A 19807-nucleotide genomic window follows, 5' to 3' on the forward strand; every position below is an offset into this window, starting at 1 on the left:
CCGGTGGCGGATGAACGCGCGCGCCCGTCCCACACCGGTAAGGCCGGCCTCGACCCGACCACGGATGGCCCCGGCGAGCTCATCGACCCACGGGAGATCTTCCGCCTGACACGACCAAGGAGGAAGGGGGAGGCTCGCTGGGGGCACCATGATGAACTCTAGCACGGGACCGTCAATGTTGTTGCGGACATAGAACCACTCCGTCTCCCAACCGAGAGCCAGCCCCGCTAGCTGAAGGCGAGGATAACTCCAGGCCAGGTGCGGACGGACCGCCAACATCACCCCTCCGATGTGCGCAACCGTCGCGTCATCAGGCTTCACCTTTAGGCCCTCAGTGACGAACTGCCACTGGAAGAGGGAGAGGCTGGGAGCGACGCCCAGGTACCCCTCACATAGGGAGACGAATGGCAACTTGAAGCAGCCAGTCCGGATGGAGAAGATGAAGCCCGATGCCGAGCTCGCGGAGGACTGAGCGGAGGAAGTCGTGCGCCGGCGTGCCGAAGCCGCAGCGAAAATGCTCGACCAGCACCACCGCTTCCGAAGGAACGGGCCGCGGAAAGATCTCCCCGGCCGCAGGACGCAAATCGGAGTCGTGGGGGAGGAAACCTCTCTCCTCGAGGATCTGGATCTTCGCCCCTGACATGATGGAGCTCTTCCAGTTCGACATGGCCTCCAGGGCGGCGAGCGGCGGCGGCGATGACGGTGAGGTCGGGGTAAGCTGTCTCCTCACTCTCAACTCGATCTTTCCTTTTCCTTGTGCTCGTCCGAATGGCAGGAGGTGTTGAAAGGAGAGCAACGGCCGCACGTACGCGGAGCAATTTATATCCGCTTGCGTGGAAGTCAAATGGGCGAGGCTGGGCAGGAACCGCTCGGCGAGTGGTAAGCACCACGACGTGACACTTTGGGAGGAGAGGAGGACGCCTGACGTTCGCGCGGTAGGCGCAGTTAAGGGCTGTTTGGTTGCCTGCTGACGGCGCCACACCGCGCCTAAGGTGCGGCGGCCGATTCGGCCGCCGCACCTGCGGAGCGAGATGTGTGGCGTGGCGCGGCATCCGAGGCATGCAACCAAACACGCCTTTAATTAGCGCAACAACGAAGGTCGCAAGCCGCCCGTGCGCTTCATCTCCCGCAACCAACCAAGGCCCACGGGGGCCCGCGGGGCATGCCAACCGGCCCTGGGCCGACAGCGCAGTCAGGCCCGCGGAAGTGCGGGGTTCGTAGGCTGGCCTACACGCAGTGGGCACAAGGCCACCTGGCGTGCAAACAAATAAAGAGCTAGTGGCAGGACGGCGGAGGCCCCAGAGGCCGCGAAGCGGGCCAGCGCGAAGCTGCCCAACCACGCCTCCTCACGACCGAGTCCAGACTACACTCCCGCTCTGGATGACCCCGACGAGGGGAGGCGCTGAGCCACCAGACCTCCCACGATGGAGGTCGGGAACCAGAAGAGTGGACAATCGGGATTCATGTAACGTGTCCCAGCGAGGCACAGCCGAACTCCCACGATGGGGAGGCGATCAGGTTCCACTCGGTCAACTCAACGACGCTCGATGAGCACGCCATTTGGCAAACACAGCTAACGGCGCACGGCTCATCTGCGGAAGAACGTGGAGCGAGGTCCGACGATGGGCCCCGCCCTCAGCTAAAAGACAACAAACGAGTCACACGCAAATTGAGGTTATGCAAAGAACAGCTCCTTTATTCGATTACGAGGAGGAAACGATTACATAATAGTTGGCCAGAGGCCGTGTACAAGAACAAAGAACTTAAGCGCTACCGAGAAGGTAGTGCTGAAAGTTGTCGTAGGTTTGCTTCTGCAGGGGCATGATCCACCATGGAGTGCCATGTAGCAGCCCATCCCCTAATAGCAGAGTTGCCCCGACAACGGGAACGGGGAGGATGAGAAAGAGAGGCTCGAAGTAGCAAACCCCACCGGCTGTTTCCGTCAGGCAGACCCGTATGACACCAATCTGAGTTGGTGCCCCTCCACAAAAATAGGGTTGGAGGAGTAGAGTCCACTTGTACCTCCCAACTAGGGAAGCCCAAGGGACCGCTCCTTCCCCAATGATTTCAGCGGAGGAACGAGTCCGCCCGCGCCGCGGAAGGACGCCGGCGCCAGAAACAGGGCAACCGCCTGACGACGGCCGCAGGGGGGGCTTGGAACTTTGGGCCGATCCCCGAGATGTTCCACCGCTAATAGCCAATCCTCTAACAACAACCAACAAAGGAACCGGGTTTAGCTTGTGCAAGCCAAACCCGAGCTCTGGGAGGTCTAGACCCACTGCTCATCGTCAATAGGCAAAGCTAGCAAGGATGAGCATGACGCAGCGCGCTGCAAGCTCGGGCGGACCGATCTCGAGCCGGATGGAGGAGCCCCCCATGGCTCTCCAAGCCGCGCATGGGCTCATGGGCTACTGACGGGGTCCCAGGCAACGGGTACCCCAAAGTACGGCCCTCAAGGGCCTAAGCAAGGGTTAGCCAAACGATGTCAGGCAGCTCAGCCTAGTAAAGCACTAAATGCGGCCGGAGCAGGCCCAATAGTGCAAAGCGCTGCCCAAGCTCGGGAGTAGCCGGGCACGGGCCATGTGGAGCCCTCCCGACCCGTCGCGCCGAAGCAGGGGCTGGCAGGACGGACCCGCCTCGGTAGGGAGACCGAGCGCATGGCTTCCTAGGGAAGGCGCGGCGAGGCATTAACTCCCCATGATATGATAAGACGTGCGCATATCTCTCCCCTGATAGCCAGGGGAGGGGCGCCGCCTACGGACTGGAGGACCGGCAAGAGACTCTAGATCTGATGGGCCATTGTGACGTCGCGATCGGCGGGTGCGTTGGTTGCACCACCACTCCATCAGCGCGATGCGAAGGATCGTGCCGGGTCCCCTCCACGGCCAGGCATAAGGGAAGGTAGGCTTGCCGAGCTAGCGGGCCCTAGCACGAACCCGGTGGCCGCCGAACCCAGGCATCCAACCTCCCGACCAGCGAGGAGGAGGAGGGAGCTTGCCAACTCGACGAGAGGCCGCCACCGGTGCATCAGGGAGACGGGGCATGAGGAGAACGGTTCCATCCCCTGATAAGGGGATGGAGGACGTGACCAAGGACGTGTCAGGCGGCGCCGCGGACCGGACGAGCGGGACTTGACTTCGGCAGGCGGCGGACCACGAACAGACGCGCCCCGTAGGACACCTGTAGGGCAGCCGACCCCTGGGGAAAGAGCACCCCCTCTCTCACGCAATGTAGCCCAGCCTGCCACATATATAAGGCGGAGCTAGGCCTTCTGTAGATAGGATCACGCGATCATACAGCACATACACCGCTTGCGAGCATCTCGTTGTAAGCACCCAGCATTTGAACGTGAGGAACACGAAGTGAGCCACCCCATACTGGATGTAGGGCTTTTGGCCAAACCAGTCTAAATTCTTGCTTTCGATTATTAGCCATCGAGCCACCGAGAAGCGCGACGCAAATTACTAGCCGGTGATCGAAACACCGGCACTAAAAGAACACTCTTTGTGGGATAAAATTTGAAGGCTAAACAAACCGTCTTTGTGGGATGGAGTATCTCCTGTGCTTGTTGCGCGGTGCTGTGAAAATTGCACTTATAAATACAATTTTCATGAACAAGGTGGCATCGTTCATCAAATGATACTGATGTTGTAAAAATTGGTAAAAAAATATACAGTACAATATAACATCCCAAGGGGAAATTTTTTTGCTATAAGCAAGTGATCACCATAAGACATCACAAGTTTTTCCTTCAATCTCTTGATATCTAAAGATGGTTGGCCATTATGCTTTTTCTCGGGATGTATAGTACGTCGGTTAGCTTATGAAATAATATAAAAACCAGCATGAGTGCTTGTCAGAACATCCTGGAGCACTATGAGCTGTAGAAAATAATAACCTGAATACATATATGAAATAAGACTGCTCAAAAAACTAGAAAAAAACACTGAATACACCCACTGATAACTGGATCCACACTAAAGATAAAAGTTCTTACAAAAGATAAGGAACAGACACACTAATAATCGGAAATACTGAATACACAAACTGATAACCCACTGAATAATTGGATCCACACTGAAGATAAAATAACGTAGAATATATTTATTTACATATTTAAAAAATATATCTAAAATAATAAAAAATCTTACGGAAGGAAAAGGAACAGACACACTGATGATCTGAACCACTGAGTACACCCAGTTAACTCACTGAATGACTAAAAAGAGATGCTTCCATAGTGAGTACGGTCATTCATAGCGGCAAGCACTGTATTCAGTAGAGTCATTCATGAAGCACTTCCGATCAAGCCAATAACTACAAAAGCAAATTCGCTGAGGTATCTTTGCCACTAACGTATGGATCCAAAGTTGACATTACTGCAACAATCCACCAAAAAATCAACACTTGAAACGAAAAATGGAGTGCACCGACGGTAGGATCAAGTCTGAAGGCAAAGAGATTGATGGAGCCACCCGCCTGCCGACGCCCGGACATTTCGCCGGCACCCTGCCGCGCGTCATCTACGCCGTCTCTGCCCCGCTGCCAGCTGGTGAGAATTTTTTAATTTTTATATTTACTATTTTTTAATTTTTCAAAAATAAGTATCCATTTGAAAAAATTGCAGATCTAGACCAATACAGCCGAATGAAACGGCTATAGCCGTATCAATTGGCGGTAAAGACTATCAAAAAGAATCTTAGAACTACCCCGTTTGATAAGGCGGTAGATCCACATGACTCCACGTAGGGTACCGTATCAACTGGCTATAGCCGTTTGAAACGGCGGTAAGATCCCTCACTACACCAAAGCAGCTCAATTTCGTCGACCACATGTAATTTCATCAGCCCAACATAAGCCGACGAAAATAACAAGCTTATTTTGTCGGCCAACACAAACCGATGAAATTTGAACTTATTTTCGTCAGCCTAGCGCAAGCTGACGAAAAACAGTCCATATTTTTGTCGGCCAGGCCCGGGCCGATGAAAGAAAGAGCATATTTTCGTCGGCCTACAGAAGGCCGACGAAAATATAGGTACCCTAATTATAGGATTTGGATGTCTTGTTCCAGGCCCGCACAGCACTCCCCCCCACCCCTCTGAGCCTCCCGCGCCCCCGCGCCCCGCGGCCACCCGCCGCCGCCCGGGGCCCCGCCGCCACCGCCGCGGCCCCCGCTGCTCCGCGGCCCCACGGCCGCCCCTCTGCCGCGGCGCACCGGGGGCCGCCGCCGCCGCCCTGCGGCCCCCGCCGCCGCTCCACCTCGCGACATCGCATGCTCGCCTCCTCCCGCGACGGCGACTCCCGCAGCGACGCCCTAGGGTTAGGGTTCCGGCGAGTTCCACGCCCCGGGGATCGCATGGGAGATCCATCCATGTCGTCCGACCCCTTGCCCCACCTCCCCGCGCCGGTGGCTCCGCCGGGCGCGGCGGAGGTGGATCCCCAGTCCCAGCCGGCCGCGCCGCCTGCCGAGCCGCCGGAGGTGATGCACCGGACAAGAGCCGTCGACTTCCTCGGACGCCGCACGCCCATCGTCTACCAGAACGACAACGAACCCTGCCCGCTCCTCGCCATTTGTGAATCTACAATGGGAATGTGATGTACCCGTCACCTTTGGGGCCTTGGATGCTTTCGTAGATTTTTCTTAGTATAGTTGTAGGTCTGGTGTCAGTATGCGCATGTTGCCATGTTCGGATACTACTACTGTACCCAGTAGGGTCATAAAAAATCGGCTCTTGTTTGTGTTCATACCCTGTTGTTCTCAATGCGTCATATAACTTTTGTGCCTCAATAAAACTAATTCTCCTCTAAAAACATCAAAATTTCTTTGTGTAGGCTGACAAGCTGCGCTGGTGGTCAATACATCGGGAACTGAGCATGAACTTGTGGGTCGCATACAACTATATATCCACTATACCACTGCTGCTGATGAGAACAATATGAAGGTACAGATGCTGCCAATTCAGCTCTCTGAATATGTTACATATTTATCTAATGTAATTTGGTGGCCTTAGTTCATGGTAGACTGTAACCAGCTCACATACTATTACTATATTCGTTTATTGGTGGTTAATTTACTAGAGATGTAAATGTCACAGTAGTTGAAGCCTCGCAAGCTGCTGTTTTGATTCTTATTAACCTAAGAATAACAATATCTGGATCAGCTCATCTCTGGCTTGATGGTGTATGATAGTTTTTTTATTGGAAAGGTTATATCAAATTTATCTTAGATTTTCTCAAAAGGCTTGTTACTTGCCAAACATTTTACTCCCTCCGATCACAAATGTAAGCAGTTTAGGACATCGACAATGTCTACTAGGTGCAACTTTGACCACCAATTTATGTAAAAATATGTTATTTTGAATATAAAAGGTTACATATATTAGTAAATCATTTCTAATGATGAATCTAGTAGCATGAACCTTATGCTGGAGAACTATTTGTATTTTTAGCTATTGATGGTCAAAGCTAAACAATTTTGACTTAAGACAATCAGAACTGAATTTGGCACTATCTGTAGTTCTGAGTTTTGACATACTAAGAGCATCTTCAGTGTGAAATCATATTATTCTTAAATATCTCTTAGCAAAGAATAATGGAACTAGAGAGTCTGCAAACTTTGTTGGATTTAATACAAAAGACAAGGTGGCCCTTTTCAAAATATAAATCATGTAAGACCTGAATTAATAATCATTTCACAAGTGTTACAAGTTTGGCAATAGCTTTTAAATGTTACTATATACTCCGTACTGATTGAAGGAATACTACTGCTCTGTTTTCACTTGCTGGACAATAATGGTTGTCTCTTTATTAATAGCCATTCTTTGCTCTGTAGTATGGTTCTGTTGCAGAAACTGTGGCATATGATATCGTTTTGGAGGTTGCAATGAAAGCACAGCACATTCAACAACGGAACCTAGTCGTGCATGGCTCTTGGAAGTGGTTGTTGACAGAATTTGCATTGTATTATGCAAAAGAGTTGTTCCATTTATACATTGTATTATGGATTGAAGACAAGCGCAGGATGTTACTGGAAAATTGCAGACTGGATAAGGTAGGTGCTAAGTTTTTATTTGCAGAGCACAGATTCCTAACATCATGAAATTGAAAGGTGGCTAATGGTCAATCTTCTTTCATAGATTCCATAATGTTGGTTGTGCTTTTTTTCCTACCATGGCAGCACATTGGGCATGCTTCCATGCGTGCACATGCAGAAATGTGTTTCGTAGTTATAAATTAGACAGTCGTGAAAATGTTTGTTTAATATTACTTGTAGTGCCATTAGGAACAGGGCACATAAAATGCATATAAACTTATCCGTAATTTATTTTCAAAAGATTTTAGTGTGTCCAAAACAATTATTGTGTAGAGTGCGGCCAAATTTTCATTATTTACTCTTCTGGATCTCATTGCACACTATCTTTGCCAATTATCAGGTCAAATGGTCAGGAGTTAGGACTCGGCATATGACAACACGTTTTGTGGATGAGATGTATGATTTACTGAAGAATACATTGACAGAGTATGAAGTTATCATTTGCCGATGGCCAGAATACATATTTGTTCTTGAGAATGTATGTCAGAAACTCTGGATTCTCTTACAGATTCTTCAATTACTGTATTTGTATCAGCTATTTTTTTAAACAGGATCCCAGTATTTTCGTCGGCCAGATGGCCGACGAAAATATTACCATTATTTTCATCGGCCGTGCTGGCCGACGAAAATAGCTTTATTTTCGTCGGTTGCCGACGAAAATAAAGCTATTTTCATCTACTTTATTCCGTCGGCCTAATTTCATCGGCCGACCAACGAAAATAACTATTTTCGACGGTTTTAGGCTATTTTCGTCGGTTTCTGACCGACGAAATTACACTATTTTCTTATAGTGCCTAGAGTCCAGGCTTAGACGGTGCAGCCGTTTGAAACGGCTATAAGATACCCCTAAATTCTTCATCAGCTATAGCCGTTTCATTCGGCTATAAGTCTAAAGATATTAGCTATATATTTTGTTCTTTTTTAAATAATTTTGGTAGTTAAATATTTGAATAAGAATATTTGTATGGTGACTTCCAAAAACTATTGGATTTAAATTAAAAGAATAAATAAAAATATTTGGCTAGCAACGTGACTCCACCTCTAGAAATTGTAGGATTTTGTTGGAAAAGAATTTCTTGCCCTTGTTCTTGTGTGTTTGCTGTTCTCTTTTATAGCAGGATTTTTTTTGCCACATTGTTCATGTCTATTGCACCGTTCATGGGTTCTCATTGTCGAATTGACATGAAAATCAAACAAGCTTTAAATCGAGATGCACGAGTGAAAAATGTTCCCTGCCAAACGAGCTTTAAATGCATTTTTTTTAAAAGGAGCTTTAGATGTACTGTACTCAACTTTTGACACTATCGCCAATTAAAAGGGTGGAAGCGTGAAGAAAACGCCTGGTGTGGAACGGCGGGAGGTTTTACCGCTGGTTCATTCGGCGCCGTTTCAGACTAGAAGCCGACGTGTGGCGCCATGCATGCGCGCTGCGCACGTGGTACTGGGTAAAAGCGGACGCTAGCTACTGTTTTTTAAGAGCTGAAAAGGTTATAAGCCCTACAGCCCGGCGTTTCTAGACCATACAGTTTGTGAATTAGGGTCTGTTTGGATCCAAGGGGCAAATGGCAAAAGGGCAAATGGTAAAATTTTTGCTCCTGTGACATCAGATGTTTGAACGCTAATTAGAAGTATTAAATATAGTTTAATTAAAAAACTAATTACATAGATGAGGATTAAATGACGAAACGAATCTATTAAGCCTAATTAATCCATAATTAGCAAAATTACGGTAGCATTTGCCCTTTTGCAATTTGGGATGTTTGGATCCAAAAGTGTAAAAGAGCAAAAGTTTTGCACTTTCTCTCTCTTTTTCCATTGGATCCAAACAGTCCCTTAGCCAACTGTCCAACCGGCTGGTCCAACTGTCCAGTCCAAGATTCGATCGGCTGGTCCAACTGTCCAAGCCCAGTCCAAGGACTCGTTGAATATGAGCGAGTGCAAACTCTCTTCTGTATGTAGCCAGCCGGACCGGAACCAAAGAAATTAAATTAATAAGGCACTCGTGTTGGCAATAATCTTCGTCTCGAAGGTTGTTTTTTCCGAAGACTAGCCATCGTTTGTGTTACCCAATATATAAATGGCATAGCCGCGTACGAATTTTGTTCTTTATTTAATTTCTGTCTCTACCAGTTTGTGAACAGATAATTTTGTGGCCGCGTGTGGAACGTGCGTGTGTGCTGGCTACGTACCATGCAGTAGGAAGCTTCGTCTCGCGTTGAGTTTTTCTCAGGTGATGGATTGCTGGCGATTTCACGGAGACCCGCTGCGTGCGCGCGCGACGTTTTCTTTTCGTCTCGCTTGGATGACAGCTGGAAATTCCCTTGTGAACTTGCGCGCAGTTCATTTTCCACCCCCCTTTCAACACGGTTGGGATCCACTGTGTCGACATGCATGCACGTGCTGAATAAGAGTGTAGACGTACGAAATGCGTTGGATAACACGAGGTACGAAATGCGTTGGACACTCCATAGGATAAGATGACGCTGACGAACCAGGGCGGCCCGGCCCGGCCCGGCTGATACAAAACCTTACCAACCCCTGGAGTGTCGGTTCGGACTCCCCGGCCCTCTTTGCCGGCAAAATTCAAGCTGATGGTAAAACTCATTTTATATATATATATATATACACCCACTACACAGGCCGCCGTAGAATATTTTTAGTCCAATCTTATCGTTCCCGGCGGGCGAGAAGCAATGAATCAGCTGCACGGCTTGACAGGCCACGAAGAAGCGGCGACCACGCGGCGGCAGCCGCTCAAGTCCGCGGTGTGGGGTAGCTTCACAAGAAACCGCCCCGCCGCCGGCGGACCTGCCACCGCGACGTGCGGGGAGTGCGGCCAGATCCTGCGCGCTGGCAGCAGCATCGGCACGTCGCACCTCCGCCGCCACACCGGGACCAAGAGGTGCCAGCAGCGCGCCGCGGAGCGGCGGCGGCAGCAGCTCACGGCTCCTCCTCCCGGCGGCGGTGACCAAGATGACCACCCGACGTCGCCGCCGGTCTCCGTTGAGGAGCCGTTCTTTGTCGTGGACGGCGTAGACATCCCTGAGCTGCTGGACGATCTCATCGGCAAGGGCCTGGCCAACATCGACGAGCAAAGCAGCGGAGCGGATCAGCAGTTCGGTGCCGACAACTGTGCGTACACGCTAGCTCTTCTTCCTCATCTTGCATTGATGATCAAGTTCTATTCCAAGCGTACGTTGCTCATTTGCCTGCCTCCGCAATATTTGCTCTTGTGCAGATGTCGCTGCTGTGCCCCAAGCAGCCAGCTCTTCAACTAAGTGGTTCATCCAAAAGAAGAAAGAAAGGCAAGAACGTTTTGCTCTCGCCTGAAGCATCTTTTTCATCGTCATCTGCGTACACGCTGCTGAAGTCTTAGTTAGATATGCGTGCTAACAAATTGAAAATTGCATGGTTATTTCAGGAAAGGGGCAGAAAGCAAGAAGCGATGCGCACGGGAGGATGAATGCGGCCTGGATGATCTGTCTGCACAGGCAGACTTCAGCTCCAGAGAGAAGAGGATGTGAGTGTACTTCAGTCAGATCGATCTGCATGCTGCTACTCTTTTCTTTCAAAAAAGACAATTTACCACGTTTACCATTTGTACAGTACGGATTATGCTCCGTGATTACTACTGCAGGTAGGTAGTACAATTAAACTAAAATGAATCGTAAATCTGCGTGCAGGTTGCCCGATTCAGCTGGCGCGACGACTGCAACAGTCTACGACCATTCTCACGCAACCAACAAGCAGAGAGCTCAGAACTCTCTGCACACCTCGGATTACTTGGCCTCAAGTTTCATTCACTAGTCGGGGATGAAGAGTTCATTCGTTAGTTCTCTCTGAAACTAATGGATCATGTTGATCCATTTTTTGCTCCCTTTTTAATTGCCAGGGCATGCAATGTGTAGGCGTATTAATTAGCTAGTGTTTGGCCCAGGGCGGCATGTTTGCTCTAGAGGCCAATTTAATTGCGGTGGCTAGTCATTTTTTTTGTTTTGAGTGTTCAGACGTTAATTCCAGTAAATTAAGCTGTTTAATCAAAATCCAGATCTCCTAGGATTTATGCATACTACTACTACATGTCTACATTACTATTACCAGAAGATAGGCTTACGCAACACGCCATCAATTTGACCATTCTCAATGGAAGAACCTTCCTGATACCTACCGCACGCGCATGGCACCAAGGCCGCGATCGAATTGCGACATGTGAACAATTGAATTCTGCATGTGTCTTTTTTTAGGGTGGCTAACGAGGACTATACATCGTTTATGTTACAAATTCCAGATCCATCACCTGAACTCGTAGTTGGGCTAATATTTGATTAGCTTATTCGGAACAATAACTTTTTCCTCCAATCAGCACGTTGATGACGTTGGCAGCGGCAGCATGCACCAGGCAAATTTATTGCTCTTGCCCATACATACGATTAGCGACGTATTATATCTACTGCAACATGGCAGGGTTGCTGCACAGTAACCTTTTGTGCTTTTTTTCTCCTTCACCTTTCTTCTTATATTACTTTGCTTACATCTTTCATTTTTCTTTCTGCTTTCGGCACACATGAACGCTAGTCATTCACGTTTTTTTGGTTTTTCTTTCCCCTGCTCAGTTTTTCTTCTTTTATAATTTTTCTTACAATTTTTATTTTCCTATTCGCTATTGAGTTTCTTACTGTTTTTATACATTTTCTTTTTCGTTTATATGTCCCTTCTGTTAGTTGCTTTGTTTCTTTCCATCTTTTTCGTTTACCTTGCCCTTCCGTTATTTTTTCTCTTTTCTCATTGACGTAATTTTCTTTCTTCCCTTTCTTTCTCTTTTTTGTTTCATTGTAATATTTTTTCTATTTTTGTTCTTTTCTTGGCATGGCAGGTTACTTTGTATCTTAATTTGTTTCGTGATTTCGTAAAATTTGTTCTAGATGTATAAAATTCTTTCTTCCATTTTGTCTTTTCTTTATATTAATTTTGTGATTTATAACACTTGATGCTTCTTCTTTTTTCTATTTTTTATTTAACCTTTTATTTCATTTGCTTTTCCCTCATTCCTATCTAATAGTTTTTAATTTAATTATTATACTTCTTAATCCATTCTTTTTTAGATACTCACTCCGCGACAACTATACTAATTATTGATATATTTTTCTAATATGATTTTCCTATTATTTATTATCTAATATTTTTCTTTTATTCTTTAATTTTCTTATTCCACTCTTTTTACCTATTCTTCATGTACCTAAATTCTTTTTTATATTTTTATATTGTTCTATTTGTCAGTGTTTTACCGCCATGCCCACCGAGGGATACCCCCGAGGTGATGAGTTTGTTGGTAGGGTGTCGCCGAGATCAGGAACCCGAAGGTGCAAGGAACACGAAGTTAGACAGGTTCGGGTTGCCGAGAGCGTAATACCCTACATCCTGTGTGTTGTTTGTATTGCCTTAGATGTTGATATTGTGTCTCTTGCATGAGGCACAAGTTGTCCCTCATGGTCCTGTTTGGAGGGTCCCTGCCCGCCCTTATATAGTCTGAGGAACAGGGTTACATGGAAGTCCTACTTGGATAAGAGCCCTTATATAGTCTGGGGGGATAGGGTTACTCGGATAGTTTCCTTCTATCCGACTAGTTCAACAACTACTCGAGTAGTTCTATTACAGTATGAGTAGTTACAGTTGGTGTAGGGTGTGGGCCATGTCCCACCCCTTATCGTGTAAGATGTACTCCATGTGCGCAGTCCCGTGGCCCCGGGTCTGACAAGCTCCCGAGCTCTTCGTAGTCGAGTACTGCAGGCTTCCAAGTAGTTCTGAAGGCGTCTTCGAGTTCTCCCGGACTCCATCTTGAATGTGTCTTCCGAGTATTTTTTTGGCTGCATCAAGACTGTGAGGTGCTCATGCCCCGAGTAGTTGTCAAGTCTTCTTTTATATGGGGTGCGATTGAACTTGCATTCCATATGGAGAAGCCCCCGAGCCTTAGGTTGACTCCTAGAATCAGGCTGAGGATCAATTTAGTCCTGAGTCTTCTGTCCTTATCTTCCAAAGAATTTAAAAAATAAGTCACCGATGACACGTGTCCCTGCAGCCCCCGAGCCTTGAATTCAAATCCCCAAGGTTTGGAATAAAGGATCCAAAGAATCGTGGCATGCAATATATGATGGTAAATATTTGATGGTTAAGATGGGCAAATTGGTTCAAAAATTCGAAAACCTCTTTTTTCGAGATGAATTCTCTGGAAAAATGGTTAAACTAATAACTTCTCCAAAAAGCGCCTAAATTACCACTCAAATCAAACCTTATTCCCTGAGTGTCGTGTCGCATCTAGCCCCTAAGCCTGGGAGCTAGATGAGTCACACGAGATACACCTAGTAGTTGGTGGCACCAGCCCCCGAGGCTAGACATTGGCCAAGTTGCCGCGTATCTTCAACTATCGATGAAGCCGACTAGTCGGAGTTGATTTCGACTAGTTTTGTAGGCGAGACGAGTAGTCAAAGTAGCTAATGATGCGTAAAACTAGTCGGGAACTAGTAAATGCAGTGTATGGGAGCAATGCTCTTGCAGTAAACCCCATGTATAACTAGTCAAGAACTAGTAAACAAAGTAGTACTGGAAATAAGGAAGCGAGGCCCCTTCTGTAATATAGAAGACTAATCGGAAACTAGTAGTCTAAGCGTTACTGGAAGTATAGGAGGTAGGCCCCTTCAGTAAACTTTCACGTAGTACCAGTAAAACGGAGTAGTTCTGGGAGTATGGGAGCGATACCCATACAGTAGACTACACGTACTACCAGTACTGAACCAATAAAATGGAGCAGTACTGGGAGTATAGGAGCGAGGCCCTTTCAGTAAACTTGCACGTAGTACCAATCGGTAAACGTTGAGTGTTACCAGAAGTATGAGAGCGAGGCCTCTTCAGTATACCTGCACGTAATAGTAGTTGTGAACCAGTAAAACGGTGCAAAACGGAGTAGTACTGAGAGTATGGGAGTGAGGCCCATGCAGTAGACTACACGTAGTACCAGTCGTGAACCAATAAAACCGAGTAGTACTGGGAGTACGGGAGCGAGACCCCTTCAGTAAACTTACATGTAGTACCAGTCATGAGCCAGTAAAACGGAGTAGTTTCGGAAGTATGGGAGCGAGGTCCATGCAGTAGACTACACGTAGTACCAGTTGTGAACCGGTAAACGGAGTGTTACTGGAAATATGTGAAGGTGACTGGACGTCAATTAGCAAGGGACAAATAAATCTTGCTGGTAGCTTCAGTCGATTCTTTGGGCGGACCATGAGAATTCACATGTTGCCATGCGAAAACATCACGGTTGGCCCAAAGAAATTGATGATGAGATCCTTCACGTGGGGTGATCAGTTCCTTGGGCGGGCCAAGACAAGTCAAATGTTGCCATGCGACGATGCCTTGGTTAGCCCAAAGGAAGTGACGACGAGGTCGTTCACTTGATCTTAATCAGTTTCTTGGGTAGGCCAAGACAAGTCGTATGTTGCCATGCGAAGATGTCTCGGTTGGCCCATAGGAAGTGAAGACGCGGTCCTTCACTTGATCTTGATCAGTTCCTTTGGCAGGCCAAGACAAGTTGTATGTTGCCATACGGAGCTGTCTCGGTTGCTCCAAAGGAAGTGACAAAGCAATCCTTCACATGCATTGTTATAAAAGTGGTCATCGTGCGAAGATGACTTGGCTAGCCCGAAGGAATTCCTTGGGCGGGCCAAGACAAGTCGTATGTTGCCATGCGAAGATGTCTTGGTTGGCCCAAAGGAAGTGACGACGAGGTCCTTCACATGATCTTGATTAGTTCCTTGGACGGGCCAAGACAAGTCGTATGTTGCTATGCGAAGATGTCTCGGTTGGCATGAAGGAAGGGACGATGCAATCCTTCACTTAATTTTGATCAATTCTTGAGACGGGCCAAGACAAGTCGTATGTTGCCATGCGAAGATATCTCGGTTGACCCGAAGGAAGTGATGAAGAGGTCCTTCACTTGATCTTGATCAGTTCCTTAGGCGGCCCAAGATAAGTCGTATGTTTCCATGCGAAGATGTCTCGATTGACCTAAAGGAAGTAACGACGAGGTCCTTCACTTCATCTTGATCAGTTCCTTGGGCGGTCCAAGACAAGTCATATGTTACCATGCGAAAATATCTTAGTTGGCCTGAAGGAAGTGATGACGAGGTCCTTCACTTGATCTTGATCAGTTCCTTGGGCGGGGCAAGACAAGTCGTATGTTGCCATGCGAAGATATCTCAGTTGGCCCAAAGGAAGGGATGACGCAATCCTTCACATGCGTTGTTTCGAAAGTGGTCGTCATGCAAAGATGACTCGGTTAGCCCGAAGGAATTCCTTGGGCAGGCCAAGACGGCGCTGAAATATGGATGGACGGACAAAAGCCCTGTCTTGTGTAAATTTATTGATTACTTGACCGAGTGGTTGAACGAATTCTTTGAAAAAAATCCTCTTATTTCGTGATAAAACTCAGGATAATGGTTAAGTAAGTTCTCTAAAGATCTCCGTAAAACCTCCTTGAATCGGGTCTCAGTCTTCACGTGGGCAGCCGCCTTGTTGCGCCTAGCCCCCGAGCGTAGAAACCAGACGAGCATGGGTAATTGTCAATCTTGATTCGTGGGTGATTGCGACAAAGCCGTATCGCTCATCGATGGAGCCACGATGGTTTGTTGATAAGACTCGACTAGTCGGAATCAATTCCAACTAGTCGCTGATTGAGTGAGTCCCGCTCCCAACTGGTTTTGTAGTCGAAGTAGTCGCCGGTGGGTCGCCCAGTGCCCTCATGAAGGCAAAGCAGTCGTTGAGTTGGATGCGATCCCATGCGTCCACCTCCATGAATGGGATTTCTTCAATGAAAACCAAAAAGAATGCGCGATCCGACGAGGAGCTTTTGGCGATCCACCGGTCTTCTTCGTCGGAGGAACAGTTCTATGCCCGACAGGTTGTCGGGGTTGATGGCGTAGAAAAGTGGGCTGAGGTCGGGTAGCTTGGAGGACTTCATGCCCTTCCGATGCCCAAGCCCGCCTGACCAAGTTGAAGGCGCAGAAAGGTGGGCTGAGGTCGGGTAGTTTGGAGGACTCTGTGCCCTTCCGATGCCCGAGCCCGCCCGACCAAGTTTGAGGCGCCCTCAGGCCTTGGTGGCCGTTTGATAAGGGTGATGCGTCGTCAATGAAGTCCGAGTGGTCAGCGGAGACGGGAGCCCTTTGATGGATGGTGGCTACTCCTCCTCCGATTTGTGGTAGACGATCCAAATCCTCCTCCGACTTAGAGAAGGACTTGTGGTACAGGACATTGGACCAAGGCAGACTCGGTTCGAGGGGTTCCAGGTTGTCGATCAAGTCGTCGATTGCACGGTTGACATCCATGACGGGTGGTGCGGCTGCTTCAGGTTGCCTTTAGTCGGAAAATTGATTTCCACCGAGACCGTTGGCGAGGTTGTATGGGAGCAAGGCTCCTTCAGTAAACTACACGTAATACTAGTTGAAAAACTAGTAAATGGAGTGTTACTGGAAGTTTGGGAGCAAGGCCCCTTCAGTAACATAGAAATCTAGTTGGAAACTAGTAATCTGAGCATTACTGGAAGTATTTGATAGATAGTCACGTAGGTGCTTTATTTAGCTAATTAACAGGTTCCACTAGTGTAGGATCAAGAACACCGACTAGAGGGGGGTGAATAGGCGGTTTAAAACTAAAACTCACAATACTAGAGAAAATTTAATTAGTAACACAAGAGAGTCCTATGTCATGCTACTACTATCTCTAGAGAGGTTTGCAACCTAGGGTGACAAGATACAATTCAAGCTCTAGTAAAGTAAATTGCTCAAGATAAAACAAAGATTAAAGTGAGCAAGAGAGATAACCAAGCTTGACACACAAATTTATCCCGTGGTGTCGATGACTTGCCGGTCACCCCTAATCCACGTTGAGGTGGATTCCAAGAATCAACCGCTCCTCTATCAAGAACCTCTTGATATTGAGTCGGCTAGAAACAAGGAACCGCTCCACACCTCGATTTCACTAGAGTTGCTCTTTACCACTCCGGTGAGGTGAGCACAAAACCTCTCACAACCGAAATCGGGGCTTCTCAACAATCTCCTTCAAGAAGCTCCACGAAATCACCTTCTCCAAGCCGTCTAGGGAGCGGCAACTCCCAAGAGTAACAAGCCAATGATCCTTGCTTGAAGATTCCCTAGTGCCACAAAGCTCAAACTCTTGATGCAATGCACTAGGAAGCACTCTCACTCTCAAAAATACAAATCCTTAGCAAGTGTGTGAGAGAGAGGGATGTCTTAGCTCTAGAGGGTCAAGAATGCAGTCCAAATGGCCAAGAGAGAGACCCAAAGGTCGGGCATTGGGTATATAAAGACATCCCATCAAAAACTAGCCGTTACAGTCTTTTCTGCGAGATCGCGGACCGTCCGGTTTCAAAAACCGGACCGTCCGCCGTTATAAACCAGAGAGTCAGAGAGCATTAAATGCGTGTCAGAACTAGCCGTTACAGCCCTGGCGGACCGTCCGCGCACAATCTGCGGACCGTCCGCAGTTAAGAGTTCCACCACTCCAGAGACATGACAGTCTCTGGAACAATCTTTAAATTAGCCAGCGGACCGTCCGCTCCCTAGAAGCGGACCGTCCGCAGTTCATCCTAGAAGAACAGGCAGAGACAGCAATGTTTCTGGTTCAATTTATCAGAAGGCCAGCGGACTGTCCGCGCCCCAGAGGCGGACCATCCGCGGACCAGGCTACAAGTCAGACCAGAGAACACCCTTTCTGGAACCAAGTGAGTTAGAGTGGCGGACCGTCCGCCCAAGATGGCCGGACCGTCCGCCAGCCACAAGACACTCCCACTTAACCTTCTGTAACGGTAGCGGACCGTCCGCTCCCATGGAGCGGACCGTCCACGCTTGAGCAGTCAGCTCTCAAGCTTGTTCTTTTTCAAAATCCGACAAAACGTAGTTAGCCCTCATGCATGCACTTAGATATTTTGAGCAAAATGGCACTAGAGACCCGTCAAGCACGAGTACATGACCCCTCTTGATAGTACGGCTATCTATCCAACAAATCCGGTCACTTTTCATCCACTAAACACCTTGTGACCGGTAAAATTCAAAAGACCCTATTTTATACCTTTGCCTTGAGCCCAAGCTTTGCTCATCGTCTCCAAAAATCCACGCGTTCACAAATAACACTTATTCATCCGTGGATCAACCTATACTCATTTTCTCAAGAAGAATTGTTAATCCACAAATCATTGTCATTAATTACCAAAACTCGAATTAGGGGCCTAGATGCTTTCAACTAGTCATTACCAAATGAAACGACCACTTTTGGCAGTCGCATGGCTCGGCTATGATAGGGTTCCCTAAGCTTAGCCCTGAAGAAATTGAATTATTTTCTTCTTTCCTGAGCCGATCCCCACTGGCCCTATCCTTAGCCCCCGAGCGTTGGTAAAAAAAGGCTCGTGATATGAGAAATAGGTGACAGGAGATCGGCTGGAAAAAGATTGCACTAATTAGGCTGGACGTTCCTTGGGCACGTCTCAGAGTAGTATAGCGAGGAAGTCATGATTAACCTGAATAATAAATATAAATGATGACCTTGACTAAGTGCTAAAAAAGGATGCTTTTAGGTTTATGGAACCCCTATTTCGAGACATAGTCCCAAAACAATGGTTTAAACAAATAAAACACCTAAACGATCCTCAGAAAACCTCCTTAAATCGGATACTTAATTTATGAAAAAAATAATTATTCGGGTAGATCCCATCGCCTTTCTTTGTAGTCTTTGTTGAGTGGCGGAGCTCCCAGGGCCCTTCGGAGAGTTTGACATTCAAACATGGAATGCTTGTTCTTCGGGTGCCACTTGCATCGCCCATCGAGGGCTTCCTCGAATCGTTCCTTCGAAATGAGAGTCTTCTTTCTAGGGGTGGATTGTTCCCCAGCTTCTTGCTTACGCTTCCGAGTTGTCTCCAAGTAGTCGAGAGGGATTTTATAGTGGGTGGGGCTGTAGGCTTCCACTTCTTCGCGCTCTTGCTGCCTGACAATGATAACATTGCGAGCGTCCCAGCCAACGTTGATGATGGCATGAAGGTCGTCCGTGGAGGAGTCGTAGAGGTTGCCGCTCCCCTGCTGGTTCGTCTCGACCGTGTTGTGCCTGCGTTTGCGTGCTTCGCATTGATGAGTTTACGGCGTTCCTTCTGTATGTCATATGCATCTTCTATCTTGATGTTGACTAGGAATTCAATACCCATTGATGCGTCCACATCTTCATCAAGTGGATCAAGGGGGTAGTTATCATAGTCGTCTAGCTGGACCCGCTCTAAGACTTCACAGTCCTTGTCGGCGTGAATCATGAACACTTCTCGATTGGAGGTAGGGAGGGGTCTGCCTTCTTGAAAAGGGAGTTCGCCGGGTGTAGTAATGGATCATGGTGGACTTGATTTGAGAAACATGGAGGGTTTCATGCCCTTCCGATGCTCAAACCTGCCCGACCAATCTGATTCTCTTACCAGACCCTAGGGGTTACTTATTAAAGGTGTCATATGAGCAGCCGAATCTGAGTGGTTGTCGGGAACAGTAGCCCCCAACGCGCGGTGGCTTCTCCTTCTCCGAGTGGTAGTAGATGATCCTCTTCCGATACGGAGAGTGTCCTGGGTTGAACTGCCTTAGACCAATCTGGAGAGTGCGTGCATTGCACAAAAGGTAG

The 19807-nt window shown here is 47.9% G+C and overlaps 1 protein-coding gene across 1 annotated transcript; it reads left to right on the plus strand.

The window, feature by feature from the left end:
* The first annotated feature begins 9786 nt into the window (after nt 1–9786).
* LOC112898057 lies at nt 9787–11149 on the plus strand. Its single transcript, XM_025966469.1, has 4 exons — nt 9787–10225; nt 10332–10398; nt 10515–10613; nt 10777–11149. Exons 1-4 carry the CDS (start codon nt 9787–9789, stop codon nt 10898–10900), a joined length of 729 nt encoding a protein of 242 aa, XP_025822254.1. The 3' UTR covers nt 10901–11149.
* Nucleotides 11150–19807: the final 8658 nt, after the last annotated feature.

Source organism: Panicum hallii, chromosome 6, assembly GCF_002211085.1.
Source record: "Panicum hallii strain FIL2 chromosome 6, PHallii_v3.1, whole genome shotgun sequence".
Lineage (NCBI taxonomy): Eukaryota > Viridiplantae > Streptophyta > Magnoliopsida > Poales > Poaceae > Panicum > Panicum hallii.